Genomic DNA, 20,598 nt, shown 5'->3' with positions numbered 1-20,598 from the left:
TGGCATACCATACCGTGAATGTTTTACATGTTTTTATTTTAGCATTTACGGTATGCCAATATTTGTGCAGCGAGGGTGATTTGCCAATATCCAGGTACAAAAGAGGTCAGTGATCTCGCTTACTTTAATCTATGGTACTTTCTTGTTCATTTGCAAAAAAAAGAATTTGTCTATTGATTCGTCGATGCCCCACCGATTTTGTGAAAATTTTGTACGAAAATTTATCAAATTAATTATTTGAATGGTGAAAGTCTTTTTTTACCTTAGACTAGTGCATAATTTTAATAAAATAATATAAAACCAACATCTTGATAATAAAATATATAGAATTCTTTAAGATTTCATCGCTCCGATGCATCTCTCTTTCACTGGTGTCCTTTGATTTAGCTTTCGATCGGATTTTCGCACGTTCTATTTGTAAACAGTCACGAGATTTGCGTTCACGTGTAGTGTTGAAAATTTGTGCGTAATCGATCGCGTGGATATAGTGAACTAGTGGTGCAGTGCAGTGATTGTCTGCCGCAATGTATCAGTGAGGGGGCGGCACTGATCTCGCTGGTGTCTCCTCGGGGTGTCATGTTGGAGACGCGGTCGGTGCGCGCCGCAGACTCGGTGTGGGCCAGCAAACCGCTGCCGGCGCCGCACGCCATGGCCAACGCCAGGCACGGGAAGAATGCTCAGGTAAACAACTGGAAGAAGCACTACTTAGAGAAGCCTAAGTGCCTATTTCATTTGTCCCAATAAATTGTTATAACTCTCAGTTAATTGTGAGCTTTCCTGCCAATTTTATTGATAGAGTTTTTATATATATATATAAAATTTATTAAAACTAATTAGAAAGACCCCCCACATTGCAATCATATGGTTTTGTTTTGTAAAATTTTCAGATGGTTGTTAATAAACTTATATTTATTGTTTTCTGGAAGCCTTTGCCAAGCATTGCAGGGTTGAAATTCCATGTAAATTGTATTCAAAAACAAATAATTTGTGTTTTTTGTGTTAATTGCTTTGTCTTCCAGAGCAGTTGTGGTTCTACTGGAAAAAAATCTCTAGAAATAAGTAGTGCCCTTGTAGAAAATTTCTCTTTAGTTTTAGTTCTATTTTTATTTTTTTTCTGATGTACATAAAATAGTAAGGTGAAATTGATCCATTTTCCATATCAATATTATAATGAGGTTTGTATTATTTATATACATATTTATGTACATCTATTGAAAAATTAGAAAAGAACCTAAACGAAAGAGAAATATTATTGTTTGTTAAAGACAAAATCAAAAATTACTGGCTTGATTTAAGTGATATGTGGTACAGAGATATTAAAAAGTAACATAGGTAATGTTATGCTAGAAACCACCCAGCCAAAGACTAAGAAGTACAATTTTTTATTTATTAAAATTTTATGCACATAAAATGTACAAAACTCATAAGGCTAAATTATGGAATTGAGATTCAAATATCAGTAGGTTGCTAGCCCATTGTCTGAAAGCAGAATACTAAGTAAATAAGCCTATCCCTTAGTTGCCTTCTATGACATCCATGGTAAAGAGATGGATTGGTCTTTTTCTTTTCTATTGGTGCCGGGAACCACAAGTTTTTATATAAAATATACATAAAAAAATTCCAATAGACTTTCACTCACTAATAACAATGATGACTGGTATTTAACTACTTGGTTGATGTAAGTGCTCAATTAATTGTTAATGAAGAGTAATGAGCAATCTACATCCTGTCAAAGATGGTTTAACTTTTCAGCAGAGTTTCATAGCAATTAAGCATATATTTTTCAACCTACATCCTGTCAAAGATAGTTTTACATTTCAGCAGTTTCATAGGATAATATTTTATTTAGTTAGGTTCCGTTGTTTTGCTCCAAGTACATTTATGACAGTTTAATACAAGAAATAATACACTAGCATAACATAAAATTACTAAACTTTAATGACTAAGTATGCTCTTTTTAGCTGAAGAGAATATTATGTAGGTATCGAATCAAGTGATTTATAAAGTAAACAATTGATATATCTATTGTTCATGCACATATTAAAAATAGGCCAAAACGAAATCCTTTTAATAAAGTAACCATCACTCAAAATCAGTCTTAAGATAAATAGAGATTCAAGGACTAATTTAAAGTAAAGTAATCTGTCACCATTTTTCACAATTAAAAGTCTTCTTCCTCTTGGCTCTAGACCCAGTTGCATCCTCACCTTTCTGTATAAGAGCCCGGGGTATGCCTCTATCCATGGATCCTAGATTGGGTAAGTCAGGTTTTTACACCAAGCGACCCCCATCAGACTTCCGCAAACTTTGCGGTAAACCTTATGCTTATTGGATCCATGGTTACACATCTAGTTGCCTGTGCAGATTTCCTCACGATATTGTCCCTCACCGTTAAAGCATCAGTTGGTATTCAAATTGATATACATACATTGGTGGACATGGATGAGGTGGGATTTGAAGCTGTGCCTTTCTGCGCATCACGCATTTTAACCGGGCACCTTGCTGATTCGACCACCGACGACTTTACACATTCACAAATTAAAGTATTTTGATTGATCTAGGTTTTTTTTTTTTTTTTTTTTTTTTTATTTATTTTATTTGTTTCACTTTGGGTTTGTTTTTGCATTAAGTAAAATGGATTATTTGTTTAGCTTCCTGGTTTGTGTGCTATTTGATGCATCTTCAAGCCAGGTTGCCAATGTTCTTGTGATGTGATGACGCAAATGGTTTATGATATTTATATATGAGTTTGTATATTTATATATATATATATTTATGTAATATATGTGTGTATATATATATCATTATGTCTTAAGGAACTTTTCAAGGCAGTGTGTAATATAACATAATATTTTTTTAATGGGAATTTTAAATCAGGCATACTGAGGTCAAATGCACTCAAGATAATAAAGAAGCTAATGAAACTACTTGAAGTTACTCTGAGTAAGTACTAAATGAACTCTTTCTCTTTTCCAGGACGACGTCTGCTATGTGGTAGCCAAATATGACTACGCAGCACAGGGCACCCAGGAGTTGGATCTCCGCAAGAATGAGCGGTACCTACTCCTCGACGACTCGAAGCACTGGTGGCGTGTCCAGAACGCTCGCAGCCAGTCTGGTTACGTGCCCAGCAATTATGTCAAGAAGGAGAAACCTTCGCTGTTTGACAGGTAATTATGGGTCCTGCGCAGATAATTTTGACCTTAGTGAGAGTGTGTTTTTGTCGTTAGTTATACCAACCATTGTCTTCTTGGAAAATAAGAGATACTATTTACGAGAATAAAGTCTTAAGAGACGGGGAGAGAGATATATTACAGCCATCAAAATTATCAAAACAAACAGAAAGAAAAATTTTGACTTTTAAGATGACATAGGTCAGGTTAAGAGTAGCTGAAACTGCCGAGCTGCCTACCCCTCCAGGAAAGAGTAATATTATGTATGTATCCTATGTAAGATAAACAGGCTACCTTTGAGTATGTTTCCATTGCAAATAAAACATCTTTTACATAATTTTGTTGGTTTTGCGTACTCTTGCTACGATATTTAAATTTAACGTCATCTAATAAAAAAGCGACAGAATTAGAACCATCTACAAAAAGCAACGAATTAAACGTCACATATTCGCAAAAAGCAGTGAATTTAGCGCCATCAACAAAATAATACAAGTTTTTCGCAAATACCACGGTAACTATAGAATGAAAGCTGCCCTATGTCCTCCAGACTGTTAATATTAAAAACTAGCTGTGCCCGCGACTTCGTCCGGGAATAGTTATTTTGGGCATCATTGAAGCCCTCCAGGATGAATAATTTTCCACAATTTTTTTTTACATTTTCAATTATTTCTTCGGTCCTAACAATTGCAGCGTGATGTTATATAGCCTAAAGCCTTCCTCGATAAATGATCTATTCAACTATTCGAACCAGTAGTTCCTGAGATTAGCGCGTACAAAAAAACAATCTCTTCAGCTTTATAATATTAGTATAGATTAATAAAGTATATAACCTGTGAAGTACCAAACAAACAAACAAACTCACTTTCGAATTCATAACATTAGCTGGGATTGAACATCTTTGATACTTATTCAATTGTAATGAACCCAATGAATTTCCAGCATCAAGAAGAAAGTGAAGAAAGGGTCCGGGTCGAAGACGCTGCCGTCGAGCAGCTCGCCGGTGCGCGGCGCGGGCGGTGCGGGCGGCGCGGAGTCCCCGGGCGCGGCGCGGCGCCCCGAGCCCGCCGACGCGCTGGGCACGGCCGTCGTCAAGTACAACTACCAGGCGCAGCAGCCCGACGAGCTGGCGCTCACCAAGGGCACCAGGATCCTCATACTGGAGAAGAGCAACGATGGCTGGTGGAGGGGGCAGTACCAGGGCCACACGGGATGGTGAGTGCTCATTATATTCTCGCCTTATAGTTACTGACAGCGAGTAAAGGCTTTGGAGCTTCACTACATAGTATAAAACAAAGTCGCCCATTTTGTCTGTAGTCCCTTCGTATGCATAAAACTTGAAAACTACGCAACGGATTTTGATGCGGTTTTCACTAATAGAAAGAGTATTTTCTCCGACAGTTTTTTATATATAATTGAAATACATTGAAACTATATTAGCTGAGTTATAGCGATTTATGTCCAAGAAGTCAGAAAAAAAATCTAATTGAAGATTGCATTTGTGCGTGCGCCGCTTATACCGTTGGATACAAGTAAGAACAATGTATAGCAAAAACATTGGTCTTTATTAGTTCTACAAAAAAGTCCGCGATGACATATATCCAGCTTTTTTATTTAAGTCACAAAAACTACTTTTCTGTATTAAAAAAACATTTAATTCGTTGGGTGATGTTTAACTGGTGATATAACCAATAATACATATATCCTTATCAAAATAAGTAAGTTCATCATCACGAGCATTTAATTTAGATTATTTTTGCAGTTTACAGTGTGTTATTTGGACATATAGTTTAGGAGATATCACGATATTAGTATTGCGGCACGGTACGGGCCGGCCGCGGCGGCGGGGGCAGCGTCCCTATAAAAACGGTACATAAAAAATAAATAATATTAAAAAGTAGGTACTACGACTTTGATCTATACATATAAGACAAAAAAAAATCTGTACATTACTTAAATATTTTTTCCAAAAACTGATAGGGGGGCGATCAAAGAAGAGTCACAGAAACCAAAAAACATTTTAATATTTTAAACGCGGTTAAGGGAAAGAGAAGTTATTGTGAATTGAAAATTAGTATCCAATATGTGTTGGTGCGTTGACTGTATTTGTCGAAGTAGCGGGATACACGCAAACGAAGTTGCGCGGGTCAGCTAGTAATGGATAAAGATAAAATGGGATGTAAAGATGACATCCAAAAACATAACATAATATAATCACGTATACTTTGCGAGGTAAACAGAGCCAACAGTCTTCAAAAAACTGAAAGGCCACATTCAGCTGTTTGGCTTAATAATAGAATTGAGATTTAAATAGTGACAGGTTGCCAGCTTATCGCCTCAAAAAGAAATCCCAATACCTAAGGGATTCTTCTTTTAGATTTCCATCGTAAAACCATACAGCTGAACGTAGCTTTTCAATGTTCTTAAGACTGTTGGCTCTGTCTCCCGCATTAGATATAGACGTGACTATATGTATGTATGTATATTTCGGCAATGACTAATTTCCGCCTTGTCCTCCAGGTTCCCGTCGAACTACACGAGCGAGGAGGGCGACGCGGAGGACCCCGTGCACACTTATGCGATGGCTGAGAACGTGCTCGATATTGTTGTAAGTACAATTCCTATTTCACAATAAACATTTTAAGTGTCTGTTGTATTAGGTACAAGTTAAATTATTTTTGTGTAAAATTGATAGGAAAATTGAAGAGATCTCTGCCTATCCCACCGGGAAAAAGGTGCGATTTTATGTATGTAAAATTGATATAAATTTTCACTCTCTTTTAATCTATATTAATATTATAAAGCTGAAGAGTTTGTTTGTTTGTTTGAACGCGCTAATCTCAGGAACTACTGTTTCGAATTGAAAATTTATTTTTGTGTTGAATAGACTAGTTAGAATAGTTGAATTATCGAGGAAGGCTTTAGGCTATATATCTTCAAGCTGGAACTATTAGGAGCGAAGAAATAATGGAAAATGTGAAAAAAACGGGGTAAATTATTCATCCTTGCGAGCTTCAATGATGCCCAAAATAACTATTCCACGTTGACGAAGTTGCGGGCACAGCTAGTTAATTAATAATTTGCATTGCGACGGGATTTGCACCTATGCACCTTACTTCACGTTTTTTTTACTCGGACACCCAAATTATTAAACTCGGTTTAACCATGGTGTATCCTCATCTCAGGTGGCGCTATACTCGTTCACGTCCAACAACGAGCAGGAGCTCTCGTTCGAGAAGGGAGACCGCCTCGAGATCATCGAGCGTCCGCCCTCGGACCCCGAGTGGTTCCGCGCCCGGGACTGCCGCGGACACACCGGCCTCGTGCCCAGGAACTATCTGCAGGAGCTGGCCGACTACCTGCAGCAGCCCTACAGGTACACCCCGCACCATACACACAGACATACACTCTCACACACCGGCCTCGTGCCCAGGAACTATCTGCAGGAGCTGGCCGACTACCTGCAGCAGCCCTACAGGTACACCCCGCACCATACACACAGACATACACTCTCACACACCGGCCTCGTGCCCAGGAACTATCTGCAGGAGCTGGCCGACTACCTGCAGCAGCCCTACAGGTACACCCCGCACCATACACACAGACATACACTCTCACACACCGGCCTCGTGCCCAGGAACTATCTGCAGGAGCTGGCCGACTACCTGCAGCAGCCCTACAGGTACACCCCGCACCATACACACAGACATACACTCTCACACACCGGCCTCGTGCCCAGGAACTATCTGCAGGAGCTGGCCGACTACCTGCAGCAGCCCTACAGGTACACCCCGCACCATACACACAGACATACACTCTCACACACCGGCCTCGTGCCCAGGAACTATCTGCAGGAGCTGGCCGACTACCTGCAGCAGCCCTACAGGTACACCCCGCACCATACACACAGACATACACTCTCACACACCGGCCTCGTGCCCAGGAACTATCTGCAGGAGCTGGCCGACTACCTGCAGCAGCCCTACAGGTACACCCCACACCATACACACAGACATACACTCTCACACACCGGCCTCGTGCCCAGGAACTATCTGCAGGAGCTGGCCGACTACCTGCAGCAGCCCTACAGGTACACCCCGCACCATACACACAGACATACACTCTCACACACCGGCCTCGTGCCCAGGAACTATCTGCAGGAGCTGGCCGACTACCTGCAGCAGCCCTACAGGTACACCCCACACCATGCACACAGACATACACTCTCACACACCGGCCTCGTGCCCAGGAACTATCTGCAGGAGCTGGCCGACTACCTGCAGCAGCCCTACAGGTACACCCCACACCATGCACACAGACATACACTCTCACACACCGGCCTCGTGCCCAGGAACTATCTGCAGGAGCTGGCCGACTACCTGCAGCAGCCCTACAGGTACACCCCGCACCATACACACAGACATACACTCTCACACACCGGCCTCGTGCCCAGGAACTATCTGCAGGAGCTGGCCGACTACCTGCAGCAGCCCTACAGGTACACCCCACACCATACACACAGACATACACTCTCACACACCGGCCTCGTGCCCAGGAACTATCTGTTGCATCTTTACTACACTAAAGAGGAGCCCGAGATATTTCTTGACCATGGATTGGGTGAGTTGGTTTTTACACGAAGCTAACTCAATTTGTGTAATCCTTTATTTATTTATATAATTCTCAACTCACCCAATACCTGTAACCATGGATACTCTGGGCTCCTCTCCAGAGCGGTGAGGTTGCAACCGGGACTAAAGCCAGGAGGGAGAAGATATACGAGTATTTACATATAATTGGCGATTCAGTTCTTTTTTGACACATACGCCTCATTTTATAGCTGTTTCTATTCACTCCTATTTTAGCTTTTGTTGTCAAAGTTACTTTTCGAATAATCTTAATATCAATTCGTCAGTCGTGTTAGTACGAGATCCGGCTGCAAAATCACTACGTTCATCGCGTAGTTAATCAAACTCACATTTTAACATACATTTATGAATAGGATAATACATAGATAATAGGGTGCCAGTCAATAAGTGGCCGCAAGTAATTTTAATTAAATTAATGTTAATTAATTTTCCAAAAAAAATTTCGTTCACTTGTTTTTTAAATAAAATATCATCCACATCATAGAAATGTATGTAAAGAATTCGAAAATCAATGGGTGCCGTTACACACTCGGCCGCAACTACTACGCAGCCAGGTGTAAACAGGTAATATTTTGGTCTATTTATACGTTCATGTCGTACACGCATGTTTTTTATATCAAATTAAAGCTAATTTTTTTTTTAATATGATGATATATCGCTGCCTGTGAATAAATGGCCGCAAATTAGGGTTGCTAGCTGTTAAAAACTCGAGGTATCCGAGATAAAGTGAAAGAGAGTTAGCGCGTAACGCCACTTGTTAGACAAGGATGGCGAGTACCAGCTGTGCGAGTATTTGAAGCCATTGCGCACGCGTATAGATAGGGTTCTCAACAGTGCAGCTAAATTATTCTTATATGCTAACCTTCTTTTTGAGCTCGTTATACACAACGTTGTTGATATCATTTATTTATTGAACTTGAAAGTGTTATTACGTTGATAAAAGTAATATTAACATTTTAGAAAAATGAAAAAGCATCGCTGGCTGAGAACCCAATCTATTGACGCGTGCGCAATGGCTTCAAATACTCGCACAGCTGGTACTCGCCATCCTTGTCTAACAAGTGGCGTTACGCGCTAACTCTCTTTCACTTTATCTCGGATACCTCGAGTTTTTAACAGCTAGCAACCCTAATTTGCGGCCATTTATTCACAGGCAGCGATATATCATCATATTAAAAAAAAAATTAGCTTTAATTTGATATAAAAAACATGCGTGTACGACATGAACGTATAAATAGACCAAAATATTACCTGTTTACACCTGGCTGCGTAGTAGTTGCGGCCGAGTGTGTAACGGCACCCATTGATTTTCGAATTCTTTACATACATTTCTATGATGTGGATGATATTTTATTTAAAAAACAAGTGAACGAAATTTTTTTAGGAAAATTAATTAACATTAATTTAATTAAAATTACTTGCGGCCACTTATTGATTGGCACCCTATTATCTATGTATTATCCTATTCATAAATGTATGTTAAAATGTGAGTTTGATTAACTACGCGATGAACGTAGTGATTTTGCAGCCGGATCTTAGACTATGTTTATGACGACCTCTGTGGCGCAGCTTGTCTGTGACACCGGAGGGCCCGGGTTCGAATCTCGGCCAGGGCATGATGAGAAAAGAACTTTTTCTGACTGGCCTGGTCCTCGGATGTTAATCCGAGTTAATTGAAAATACTAAATGAAGCCAGGAGTGACATGATATATGCCCGCAGCGAGGCGAGCTCCCCCGGCGGGCGGCCCAGCGCGCCGCTGTCGTCGCGCGCGTGGTACTTCGGCGCGGTGGCGCGCGCGACCTGCGACGCGCTGCTCAACCAGCACGGCCACGACGGGGACTTCCTCATCCGCGACTCCGAGACCAACGTCAGTGCTGCTCATCTACACTATATAATATTATAAAGAGGAAAACTTTGTTTGTTTGTTTGTGTGGTTGTAATGAATAGGCTCAAAAACTAATGGACCGATTTTAAAAATTCATTCACCATTCGAAAGCTACATTGTCCACGAGTAACATAGACTATATTTTATTTTGGAAAAAAATTGGGTTCCGTAATAATATATAAAAATAATTGGCAAAACAGCGTTTGCCGGGTCACAGCTAGTTCTCTATAAACCGCCTTCCGAAAACAACTGCTTCTCAGTTTTACTTATATGTATTGATGATGATATACAATCTCGCGTTTCGTTAGACCGATTTTGATCCAGTTTTCAGAAAAGACATTATCTTTTTTTTTTTCAAATTCAAATTCGTCTATTTCCTCTTTACAAAGGATGCTTTCTTATGGATGTCGCAGAAGCCGATACGCTAGTAATCTCGGAATTCTTCTTGTGAACTATGGGCAGTATTTTCAAGACTGTTTACTCATGGCTTGTAAGACGTGACATGTATGTACGTTTGTACCGCCAGGTGGGCGATTTCTCCGTGTCCCTGAAGGCGCCGGGGCGCAACAAGCACTTCCGGGTGCACGTGGAGGGCAGCCTGTACTGCATCGGCCAGAGGAAGTTCCAGACGCTGGACCAGCTCGTGCAGCACTACCAGCGCGCGCCCATCTACACCAACAAGCAGGTAATGTCTCCACAAGACAATTTAACCAAATACTCTTTTTGTGATCTGCTTCTCCTAGAAAAAAAAATTAAGACCCATTTGATGCTTACACTTACAGTTATAATTAAGAAAAGGTATTTTTAAGCTATTGAAAACTACAGTTTCCTTGGATTTTGCGATAAGCCTTTATTCTTTTGTAGATAGCGCTAAACTCGGCGCTAATTAAACTTAATTCCTATTTTTATATTTACTGGCCAGTAATATGTGTTCATGTATTTATTTTTCTATTTGTGGCCATGAATTTACTATTCCTAATTTAAACACGGGATATTACTGCTTTATATAAAAAAAGAAAAAGTTTAAAAAGAGAAATAGGTTCAATAGACAATTTTTTTTTTCAGGGCGAAAAACTATACCTGGTTCGTCCACTGCCTCGCGCCAACATGCCGTGCTGAGCCGGGCGATAACGTTACCGTTTTTATTTTCCCGCGCGCCGAATGCGACTAACGAAATACCACAACCGCTTTATGTTTATAACGAACCTCTTCTTGGGAAGTTTTAGGCTGGTATTCTTCCAAGACGGGAAGTGAAAAAATTGCGTTAGATAGTAGAAAAGTTATTGCATTTGTTTAAGTATTTTGAGCGTGTTTCCAACGAGAAAAAAAGTTAAATGCTGATGCCGAAAGACAAGATTACTTTAAATCGGTAAGTATTTAGCGCTAAAAACAGTTTTTAAATTAAAAAAAAATATAGCTCAATCATCTCAATCGAACAAAATGTAATTTATGAACATAATTTGTGAACTTTTGGCACATTATCGTAGTCCCTTTTGGGAGAATTTATATGATGATAAAACTATTATTAATTAATACAATGATGATATCATAAAGCCTAACGGACTTTAGGTATAATTAGGACGAAAATTCGTACACAAAAAAGAAATGTATGTCGTATTCGGTTTTTCTACATATGCTCTGCGCACTACGAACATTAATTAATGAAATTATTAGGTACATTTAACACGGAGTAAGTGAAGGGTTGTTGGGCAACACTGAAAGAGTTGGAAAGCAAAGTATTAATGGTTTGCTGTCTCTTAAATAATGTGAGAATGAAATTGTATTTAGTGGAAATACGAATGAAAAGCGAATTGAGAGCAAATATTTTAAATCAGTTTCATTTTATATCGAAATTCACTACTTACATCACTTATAAGGTATTTTCACTGTCTGTAGGTATTTGTGCGCTAACCTATGAATGAAGAATGGAAGAAATAAGTCTGATACTAGACTATGAATGAAATGTACTGATGATCTCAAAATATATGCTCTCGATTTAAAGGAATGTTGGCAATATGTACAGCATAATCTGAAATCACATATTAAGGCAGTTATAAATGCATTTAGCGTCTCATTCCAAATTGTTAAACGCAGAGGCGATATATATTGTGTACTCTCACTGCGTACTTCCAAAGTGTTTTATAGTGGATCAGGAATACAATATAATTAACATTCACAAATAAACGGTGAATTTTTGAAAAGAAAAATACATAAAAGAATAAGGTGCGTACGCGCCTTTTTCTCCCATTTAGGACACGCGAGATGCTAACCTTACGGAGGTTTCAAAATGGAAGGAAAAAAGGTATGTCGAAGATATAGTATTGAACATATTCCTCGTTCCTACGCTTTATTAGTATGGAACAAGAAGAGAAAATTTGTTCCAGAAGTTTATTTATCCATTTAGTGATATACGCGTTGATACAACGCTAAGTCTATGTAATTAGGACATTTCTTCGAATTACTATCAATTACAACAATCGTTACAATCTTTGATTTATATTTTTGACATAAATCAAAAATGGATCTTATATTTTTACGAGTGAGTTTCATAGTAATTTCCGGAAATTTCCATTAATACAATAAACCAAAAATTGGCTTCTTACCCCGTCTCTAATTAATGTTAAGGCCGTTTTCTATATCATATTATTTAGATAAGTTCCCTGTAAGAATGATAGTGTAATTCTAAATGATTTTATAACTATATTAAGCTGCGTTTATAGTGAATATTTTACAAGGAGCTTGAAAGTAATAATGGAAGTGGCACTTTTAATAATCACATTTGTTTTCGCATCGGTTCAAAATATTTTTTGTATTTATGATTCAAAGATAAAAGAAATTATATTTAGAAAAAATACATTTTATTTGCCATAACATTGTGGAATAAATTATTTTACATCCGAGCAATCAGAGTGCGACCTCCATTGTTACTTCAAGCTCCCTGGTATAAGGAGCGTTCGCTCCACCATAGGAAATGCTTCAGGTAATATTATGTGATCAATATGAATGTATACACGCATAAGTTGTGATGTTTGGCTACGTAAGTTATTGTAAGTCAGTCAGGGAATCGCGGAGTGCTTGGGGAATGGGAATTTTGTACTTTTTTAGATATGTCGCGGTCGGAACTGAATTCTTGCGCGCGATATCGTCTCAGCTATGTTGAAACTTAGATAAGTTTCATATGGATTATTATAAATATTGAATTTGAAGAAATTATGAGAAGGCTAATAATGTTAATGAAATTTAATTTATATGCTATGGAAGGTATGATTATAATAGCCGGCATATTTAAAACATTTTGAATAATGATTATTTGGATTTTTTACTGGCTGTTACTATAGTTTACGAAATCGCGCGTAACTAAGCAGGCGTAAAGCGGCCGTACCGACTCAACGTTATAAAGTCTGACTAGTAAGATCGTAGTCTTAAATCCTTTAGTCTTCGACAACGAATTAGGTGTCCCATTTATGTGTGTGACGCGGGGGGGTTTAAATTGACATCTATAGTAGAAACATGGCAACACTATATCTTTTATTGTATTTGTGGTAGAAACTCTAAAAGATATGGCAACACTGTTCCTTTTACACTCGATATAACGTATATGTATTATATAACGTATTTTCGGAGTAGACAGAGCCAACAGTCTCATAAAAGTCGCACAAATGCCACCTTTAGTTGATTATAATGATAATAAAAAAAATATATATACGTGTCAAGGTTAAGTCCCCTCGCCGGGTATAGAGTCATTGACCGGTTTCACTGAAGTGACTATCGCTAGTCAATCGCCGACATCACAAGCTATATAGCTTCACCCGTGTTCGTTTGCCCATTTATAATCTAGTTTTATGTAACGACTCGTCTGTAGAATGAAGTTTTGATATGACGTACGTTAGTTTTGTTTTCAAAATGATACATTGGATTTAAATGATTTTTTCTAAAGTTGAGGAATCACTTTTACAATAAGTTTCTACAGTAACTTAAATCAAAAAGTAATGTAAAATTTAATACCTTGTAAGATTTCTACTGGTGATAGGAAAAAAATCATAAAAATCTAATGTTCCATTGGGAAATAAATAATATATATGTGCGTTATATAAAAATTTGAGCGTACAGTGAAGTGAGTTTTAACGTTGTGAAAAAATAACGACGGCAGCTGATTTGTTGTTTTTTTTTTCCCACTATTTAATTATTATTATTTTTTTGTAGATAATATCGATTTAATATAATCATAGTTTTATTTTATTTTATGTGAATCTCCACATGGCTATAAGGTTGTTAACACGCTAGATTTCTATTCCATTACGCTTTAGCCCCGACTGCAAAAAGAGGGTTATGTTTTTCCATGCAATAGATTGTACTTTCATATTTCTACCGCTATCTTTCATTGATATTCGTTTTTGAAGGAAACTTACAAGGAAACGTAAAATGAGATACGTTCCAATGCCGCTAACGATACTTTTAACTTTTTTTGCAAAGAACGAGTAAATTAAGTAAATTAATGATATATCGTTTATAACAGGATTAAACGCATAATGTGTTGGCAACAAAAAGTTAAACATTTGAATCAAATTGTACAGACTTTTAACTTGATTCATTCATATAGCCACGTCTATATCCCTTGCGGGGTAGACAGTGGCAGCAGTCTGGAAAGACTGATAGGCCACGTTCAACTGGTAGGCTTAATGATAGAATTGAGATTCTAATAGTAATATGTTGCTAGCCCATCGCGTAAAAGAAGAATCTTAAGTTTATAACCCTATCCCGAGATGGAATGGTCTATTTTTATAATGGTGCCGGAAACCACACGGCATTTTACTAAAATAGGATTTCCCGAAATTCCTGCGGGTACTGGGAATTAATTCGGTTTTTCAAGCTGATATAAATAGCGGTAGAATATGAGTACACCTACGTTTTCAAAAACATATGTCGTCCAACAAGTAACACTCCATATTGAAAGTATTAATTAAAATAGCACCATAATGGGATTATTTATTTTTGTAAATGTTTTAGTTTATACGCAGTGTAATAATAAAAAATAATAGATTTTTGTAATGCACATTGACGGCTGTTTCTTTGAATTACTACCTAATATTAAATTAAATATAAATAGTTTGAAGAAATTGATAGAAGACGACTGATTATTGCAAATATTGTAAATTTCTATTATCACTTTAAAGTAACGGGAATTTGTTCCTTTTCATGGTTGATCCCTGATTAGAGTTGCTTTTTGAATAACAACTGTATGACAGACAACGAAAATCATATCCAGATGGTAAGCGTTCAACCTTTTGACGGCCTCTGTGGTCGCATTATGAAGCAGCAGTGCGATTGTCTGTTACACAGGGTTCGAATCCCGGCCAGAGCACTATGAGAAATGAACATTCTCTGATTGGCCGGGGTCTTGTATTAATTATATAATATAGTATCGTTGAGTTAGTATCTCGTAACACAAGTATCGAACTTACTTGGAGGCTAACTAAATCTGTGTAATCTGTCTCGTATAAACTTACTTATTATTTATTTATTATTAGAATGTCCTGTCTTACTTTTCAAACTTATTATCGTCTTACTGTATTTATAACTCGCATACGGTTGCTATTTTTGTTATATTTTATTTTCTGCAGGAATAAAATGGGATGTTTTTGATTTAAAGATAACATTAAGTAAATGATAACATTGTAGTTAATGTCGGTAGTGATTCAGAGAGATGGCCGTTGACATTTTGTACGCGAGTAGTTTTAAGAATACAGTACAATATAACTGAAGGTTATTTTCCGATTTTATTTTGGCGGGATAACTTAGCATTTTTGTATCGTGTCGACCAAAAAGTTGATAAATCCTCGATGTTGTCCTCTTCCTTGTGTATTATATATTTACAAAGTGATACAACGTGCGATGTGAATTGTGTTCACATCGATTTTGTATCACGAATCGGATCGCTCATAGAGAATTGACTGAAATTAACAAGATGTTATTCCCATTTTTAAAAATAAAATTAGGTCAATTCCATTGATGAAATAAAGTTTGGTCAACTGTATGTTTATAACTATTTTTTTATGGTTATTCAGATTTACGCCATTCATCTTTATGTAACAGAGATAAGGTGTAAATGCAAAATATGCAATACAATCTTTCCCTTGATTATAGAATATTAACACTCTTTGAGCGGTTTGGTTATAAACACCAAATAGATGGAGCTAGTATCGCCGTTTACATGTAAATCCATAGTCATATCTTAAAGCGCAAAGATGATAAGTAATTAGATCTTTTTGATGTATTTAATACGTTTTATACTCAATAATGTAATTAGAGTAATGCGAGGCAGACTCATTGTAGATTAATTAGGTACAAGAAGATATGAACCAAATGGTAATGCGACGAAAGTTTGTAAGGGATTATGTTTGCTCCATTTGTTTCTAGATTCTTGAATATGTAGGAAGTGATAACATAAAAATACCGGTTCGCTGCAAATTACCTGTTACTCGTCAATTGTGGATGCGGTCTAGAATATTCTTTTGGTCTTCCGTCAAAAGGGGAAGCGTTTTTTAAGCATTTGAACGGATTAAGGGTACCTGAATAATTTCCTTCTTCAACTGTCAGATGTTTAATGCACTATTTTTACAGCTTACATGGTATTATTTCGGCCTTGGTAATTGGTCCCATAAACCATCTTTTTATATCTTGAAATCATAACATTTTGTATATATGGCCATATAAATAAAAATGTACCACTATTACGATCTAAAGCGTTAGATATACTATTCTTTTTAAGCCACTGCAAAATGTATCGGTAAAAAGTAGTATTCAAGTACCCTGAACCGTGCACAATAGTAATAAACGGATAAACTAAAACTTAATATAAGGTATAGTGTTTTGTATAAAATTCCAGCGAGAAAATGTGCACTAATTTTATTGAGCTTTACAAGTGAACATTGCCAAAATATTGACTAAATCAATGACATTCCTATGCTTTCATTAACACTCGCTGATCACATAATAAATGAGTTTTAGTTGCTTTATTGTCTGTTCTCAAAATTGCATTTGTAATTCATAATATCTCGTGTTTTTGTCTTACAATGCTAGTTAATTCTACTTAAATTTAAATTTGAGAAATATATATCTAATTTAGTTTTGTGAGTTTCATGTTTTTAACAAATCTTCTCGTATAGATTTTAAATTATTTTTTTAACTTTTCTTTTGAATTACTTGTAATTTTGAGAATGAACCTAAATAATTCACTAAAAACCAATAAAATTGGTACCTTAGTACCGGCCAGTTTGGACGAAACGTAACTGTATTTATTAATGAATTAGGTTTAGGTAAATAGGAGTGATTTGATTTTTTTATTTTTATATTGCTCAATATATTTTGTTTTTTGTAATGTAACCACGTGTTGTATGTTTTCGTGTATATTATCTGATGTAACAAGCATGATATACCATTGTAAGTGCAGTGTATAATATTTAACATTATAATTTATTTATTAATTTGCATTATTGCATTTTATTTTAACCCCTAAGACCCTAGAAACTTATACAGTGCGAACATCAAAATTTATGATCCAGGAGCGGTGTTAGGTTAACAGGAGGTCATACGTGATTTTTTTCGTGTATCCGGATCATTCCAACCTTTTTCAATTGTGTCGTAAATGCGACCAAGGGAATAACAATCATCTATTGTCAACGTAAATGCTGGTCGGGGAACAAAAAAAAATTATTCCAGGTGCTCCCGTGAAGATTGTAAAAGCCAACCAAGGGAACGGCTATCGCGTACAGAATTAAGCTATACAGCTGAACGTAACATTTCAGTCTTCGAGACAGCTAGCAATATCTATTCCATGGGTGATTTATGTATGTTTGCTACGTTGTTAATACCTAAGTTTATCACTATGCGTCCTAACCCGTGACAACAAGGGATCAATTTACATAAATAAGGACATGCCATGGCAACCGGCATTGACTTAACTATATACGCGGTCACGCTCGCCAGTAATACAAAGACTGAAATTTATTTGTAAGTTTTTAGAAGACTGTTTGTATGTGATGCTGTCACGAAGAGATAAACTGTTGCTGCAGCCCTGGGAGGAGAGGAGATTCAAAGATCATCGTCTGAAAGTAATTTATATTAATTCTTATAAATATTAATTCATTCATTCATATAGTCACGTCTATATCCCTTGCGGGGTAGACAGAGCTAAAAGTCTTGAAGAGACTGGTAGGCCACGTTCAGCTGTTTGGCTTTATGATAGAATTGGGATTCAAATAGTGACAGGTTGCTAGCCCATCGCCTAAAACGAGAATCCCAAGTTTATAAGCTAATCTCTTAGTCGCCTCTTACGACATCCATGGTAAATGAGATGGAGTGGACCTATTCTTTTTTATGTTGGTGCCTGGAACCACACGGCACTAAATAATATATATCTTATAAATATCGAGCTCTTAATTTGGGCGATGAGTTCACAACATGTTACTATGAACCTTTCTTCCAACTACTATGAAATGTGCCCTTCGAGTGTTTATTGGCTCTTGACTGTAACGTACCTAACTTGTCACATGCAAAACTTGTTGGAATTGGTAAATCACTAAAGTGGTCACTCTCCAACGAACAAACAATGCCAAATTTCAGCTACCCAAGTCCAGTAGAATATTGCGTGTAGGTAGGTACTCAAACTCATGTAGCTACTTGCATCTTCCTGGCATTAATCCTGGTTACAATATACAATATATAATAATACCTGGTTACCACCTCTCCAGAGAAGAGCCAAGGATGCGTCTTTCAAAATTTTTATTCATTATTGTAGGATACTTCGTATCGCTTAATAATTGTCAAAACGTATGGTTTAACAACATTGGTTGACGTAAAATAAATTACTTAAAAAACTAAGTTTACTGCCGCTTCCAAGGCGTCAGTGCAGAAGAAGCGGTAACAAACTGCACTGTAGCATTTTCTTCAACAACGTCAACTTCACAATATCAACTTTGATAATAATCCTGGTATTGGGTAGCGCAACTATTTATATTAACGTAATTCGAGGTAAAATCCGCACTGCCCGCCATCGACGACCGTGCGCCGGCCTCGCGTCCCCACGTGGTCGTCAAACTGAAGAAATGTCAACGCGAACTGGATCGGAAGAACAAAATCCAGAGCGACAACTTCAACCTGCTTCAAAGGCTGCGTGCCATCATGAAGGTCAACCGGCTGGATAACCACTGGGCTAAGCCATTGCCGAAGTAAGTTCTTTGTCCCTTTATATTTTTAATGTAGACAATGTGTTTTAGTCCACGATTTAGATTGAAGAGATCTATATTTTTAAATTGACGTCCGGTGTAAATGCTGCTAGTAGTTTGTTCCGCCGCTTCTTCTACACATGCGCTTTGGAAGCGGTAGTAGATATACCTACCTAATTAGATTTACTCGTAAGTGATGTGACGTCAATAAGTGATACCTTGATTCCAACTTACATTATAAAATATTCAATTCTATCATAAAAACGTTCACTGACGTCGGATTATATTCCCTTGCAAAAGGCTCATCTAATTCCGATTCGTTGGAAGCTCGCGTTGCTCTGGGGTCATCCAAAATAGCGCATCGACATACATATTGAACATTATTGCATACTCGTACAAGGGCAATGTTCAATGTTGGCGGAGTACCTATCGCATGGGGATATGATGCTCGTCTCGGATAGCGACAGCAGACTCTCAAAAGCGTGTTTTCATATACTGTTCAGATCCAACGTGTATCCGCTGTAACACCTTACATTCCTGAAAGATTTTATCATCATCTTGATAGAATATGATTTTAATTTGTTTTCTAAGTTTTAATGCAACTATAGTGCTTTTCTTCCCTTTGTCCCGTTTCTATAATCGAAGTCCCAGACACGGCTCGTCGTTATTTCGCTTTAGTATCCTTTTTTAAATCCTATCACCTCTTTAATCAGTGTAATAATAGGTTTTTTTTTGCCCATTACAGCTTCCAGAATAAAGTGGGTGTATTCTTCGATGTGGCGTCGCTGAGTGCGCGACTCACGGCTCGCTCGGAGATGGAGGAGTCTTCCGAATCATCCTATGACAATGTCAAGTGTTACGCGTGCGAATTGAACAAGGTAAAAAGTTCAGACTACTGAATGTTTTCCAGTAAAATGTAAGATTAAAATGATATCGCGTGCACTAATCTTGCTTACCATCAGGCAATACGAAGTCAAGAAAAGAAAAAATAGTTACAAATGTTATCGCTTTGTGGCTTATTCTAAGCTGGTTGTAGCTTTTAACCGCAGCCTTGCTTGTGCGAATTTAACGCCACCTTCAAAATACAGGTGGTGTTGTTTTAGTCCATAATATCTGAAATTTGAACTTTGTTCAGAAATCCCATAATTCTGTGGTACTTCCGACTTTCGTGCCTTCCTTCATCTTAGTTACTTTATGTGCTTGGCTAATATGTATACTTTTTATCTTTTCAGAAAAAGTTTAGCCCCCAAAACGACCCCAAGACGAGAAGAGTCCCTGCCCTCACTTAAACTGAAATAAAACACTTTTCATATTGGACAGAATTTATTGGCATATACATACAAATGGGAACATGTCATAACAAAATTCATAGCCATGCTGTATGGCTTTAGTCCCGAGGTGTGGAGTTAAAAATTTAAACATAAATACTATGTTATTTTATCCAAGCGTCCGTTGTAAGCAGATTACACTAGTCGCATTCCATATGCGGCACTTAAAGCTATTTCGCGTCCATTTTTAATACGAAAACAAGATGAAAGGTTTGAAACATCACAAATAGTATCACAACGAAACCGTAGCACCGGTTTTAAAAGACTTCCTTTTAGGCCCATAATCCAAATCTTAAAACAACAACTTAATATCTATTATATTTTGATGAAAGCCTTATTTT

The 20,598-nt window shown here is 37.4% G+C and overlaps 2 protein-coding genes across 2 annotated transcripts; both read left to right on the top strand.

The window, feature by feature from the left end:
• The first annotated feature begins 178 nt into the window (after positions 1-178).
• LOC106132199 (cytoplasmic protein NCK1) lies at positions 179-17,195 on the top strand. Its single transcript, XM_060944587.1, has 8 exons — positions 179-681; positions 2,977-3,170; positions 4,113-4,385; positions 5,691-5,778; positions 6,356-6,546; positions 9,540-9,687; positions 10,232-10,390; positions 10,771-17,195. The coding sequence occupies exons 1-8, from the start codon at positions 577-579 to the stop codon at positions 10,822-10,824; spliced, it is 1,212 nt and encodes a 403-aa protein (XP_060800570.1). The 5' UTR covers positions 179-576; the 3' UTR covers positions 10,825-17,195.
• Positions 17,196-17,673: 478 nt separating this feature from the next.
• LOC106132187 (uncharacterized) lies at positions 17,674-20,231 on the top strand. The gene is made up of 4 exons (XM_013331541.2): positions 17,674-17,816; positions 18,736-18,932; positions 19,675-19,807; positions 20,162-20,231. The coding sequence occupies exons 1-4, from the start codon at positions 17,745-17,747 to the stop codon at positions 20,216-20,218; spliced, it is 459 nt and encodes a 152-aa protein (XP_013186995.2). The 5' UTR covers positions 17,674-17,744; the 3' UTR covers positions 20,219-20,231.
• Positions 20,232-20,598: the final 367 nt, after the last annotated feature.

The sequence above is a fragment of the Amyelois transitella genome, chromosome 2 (assembly GCF_032362555.1).
Source record: "Amyelois transitella isolate CPQ chromosome 2, ilAmyTran1.1, whole genome shotgun sequence".
NCBI lineage: Eukaryota > Metazoa > Arthropoda > Insecta > Lepidoptera > Pyralidae > Amyelois > Amyelois transitella.
This window is presented reverse-complemented; position numbering and strand designations above follow the sequence as displayed.

Bases quoted from the DNA above. Each gene is read 5' to 3' on its own strand.
- LOC106132199 (XM_060944587.1), top strand. From the start codon at position 577: ATGTTGGAGACGCGGTCGGTGCGCGCCGCAGACTCGGTGTGGGCCAGC. The intron at 3,171-4,112 runs GTAATTATGGGT...ATGAATTTCCAG, and splicing joins AAACCTTCGCTGTTTGACAG to CATCAAGAAGAAAGTGAAGA. The intron at 10,391-10,770 runs GTAATGTCTCCA...TTTTTTTTTCAG, and splicing joins CCATCTACACCAACAAGCAG to GGCGAAAAACTATACCTGGT.
- LOC106132187 (XM_013331541.2), top strand. From the start codon at position 17,745: ATGCTGTCACGAAGAGATAAACTGTTGCTGCAGCCCTGGGAGGAGAGG. The intron at 18,933-19,674 runs GTAAGTTCTTTG...TGCCCATTACAG, and splicing joins TGGGCTAAGCCATTGCCGAA to CTTCCAGAATAAAGTGGGTG. The intron at 19,808-20,161 runs GTAAAAAGTTCA...TTATCTTTTCAG, and splicing joins ACGCGTGCGAATTGAACAAG to AAAAAGTTTAGCCCCCAAAA.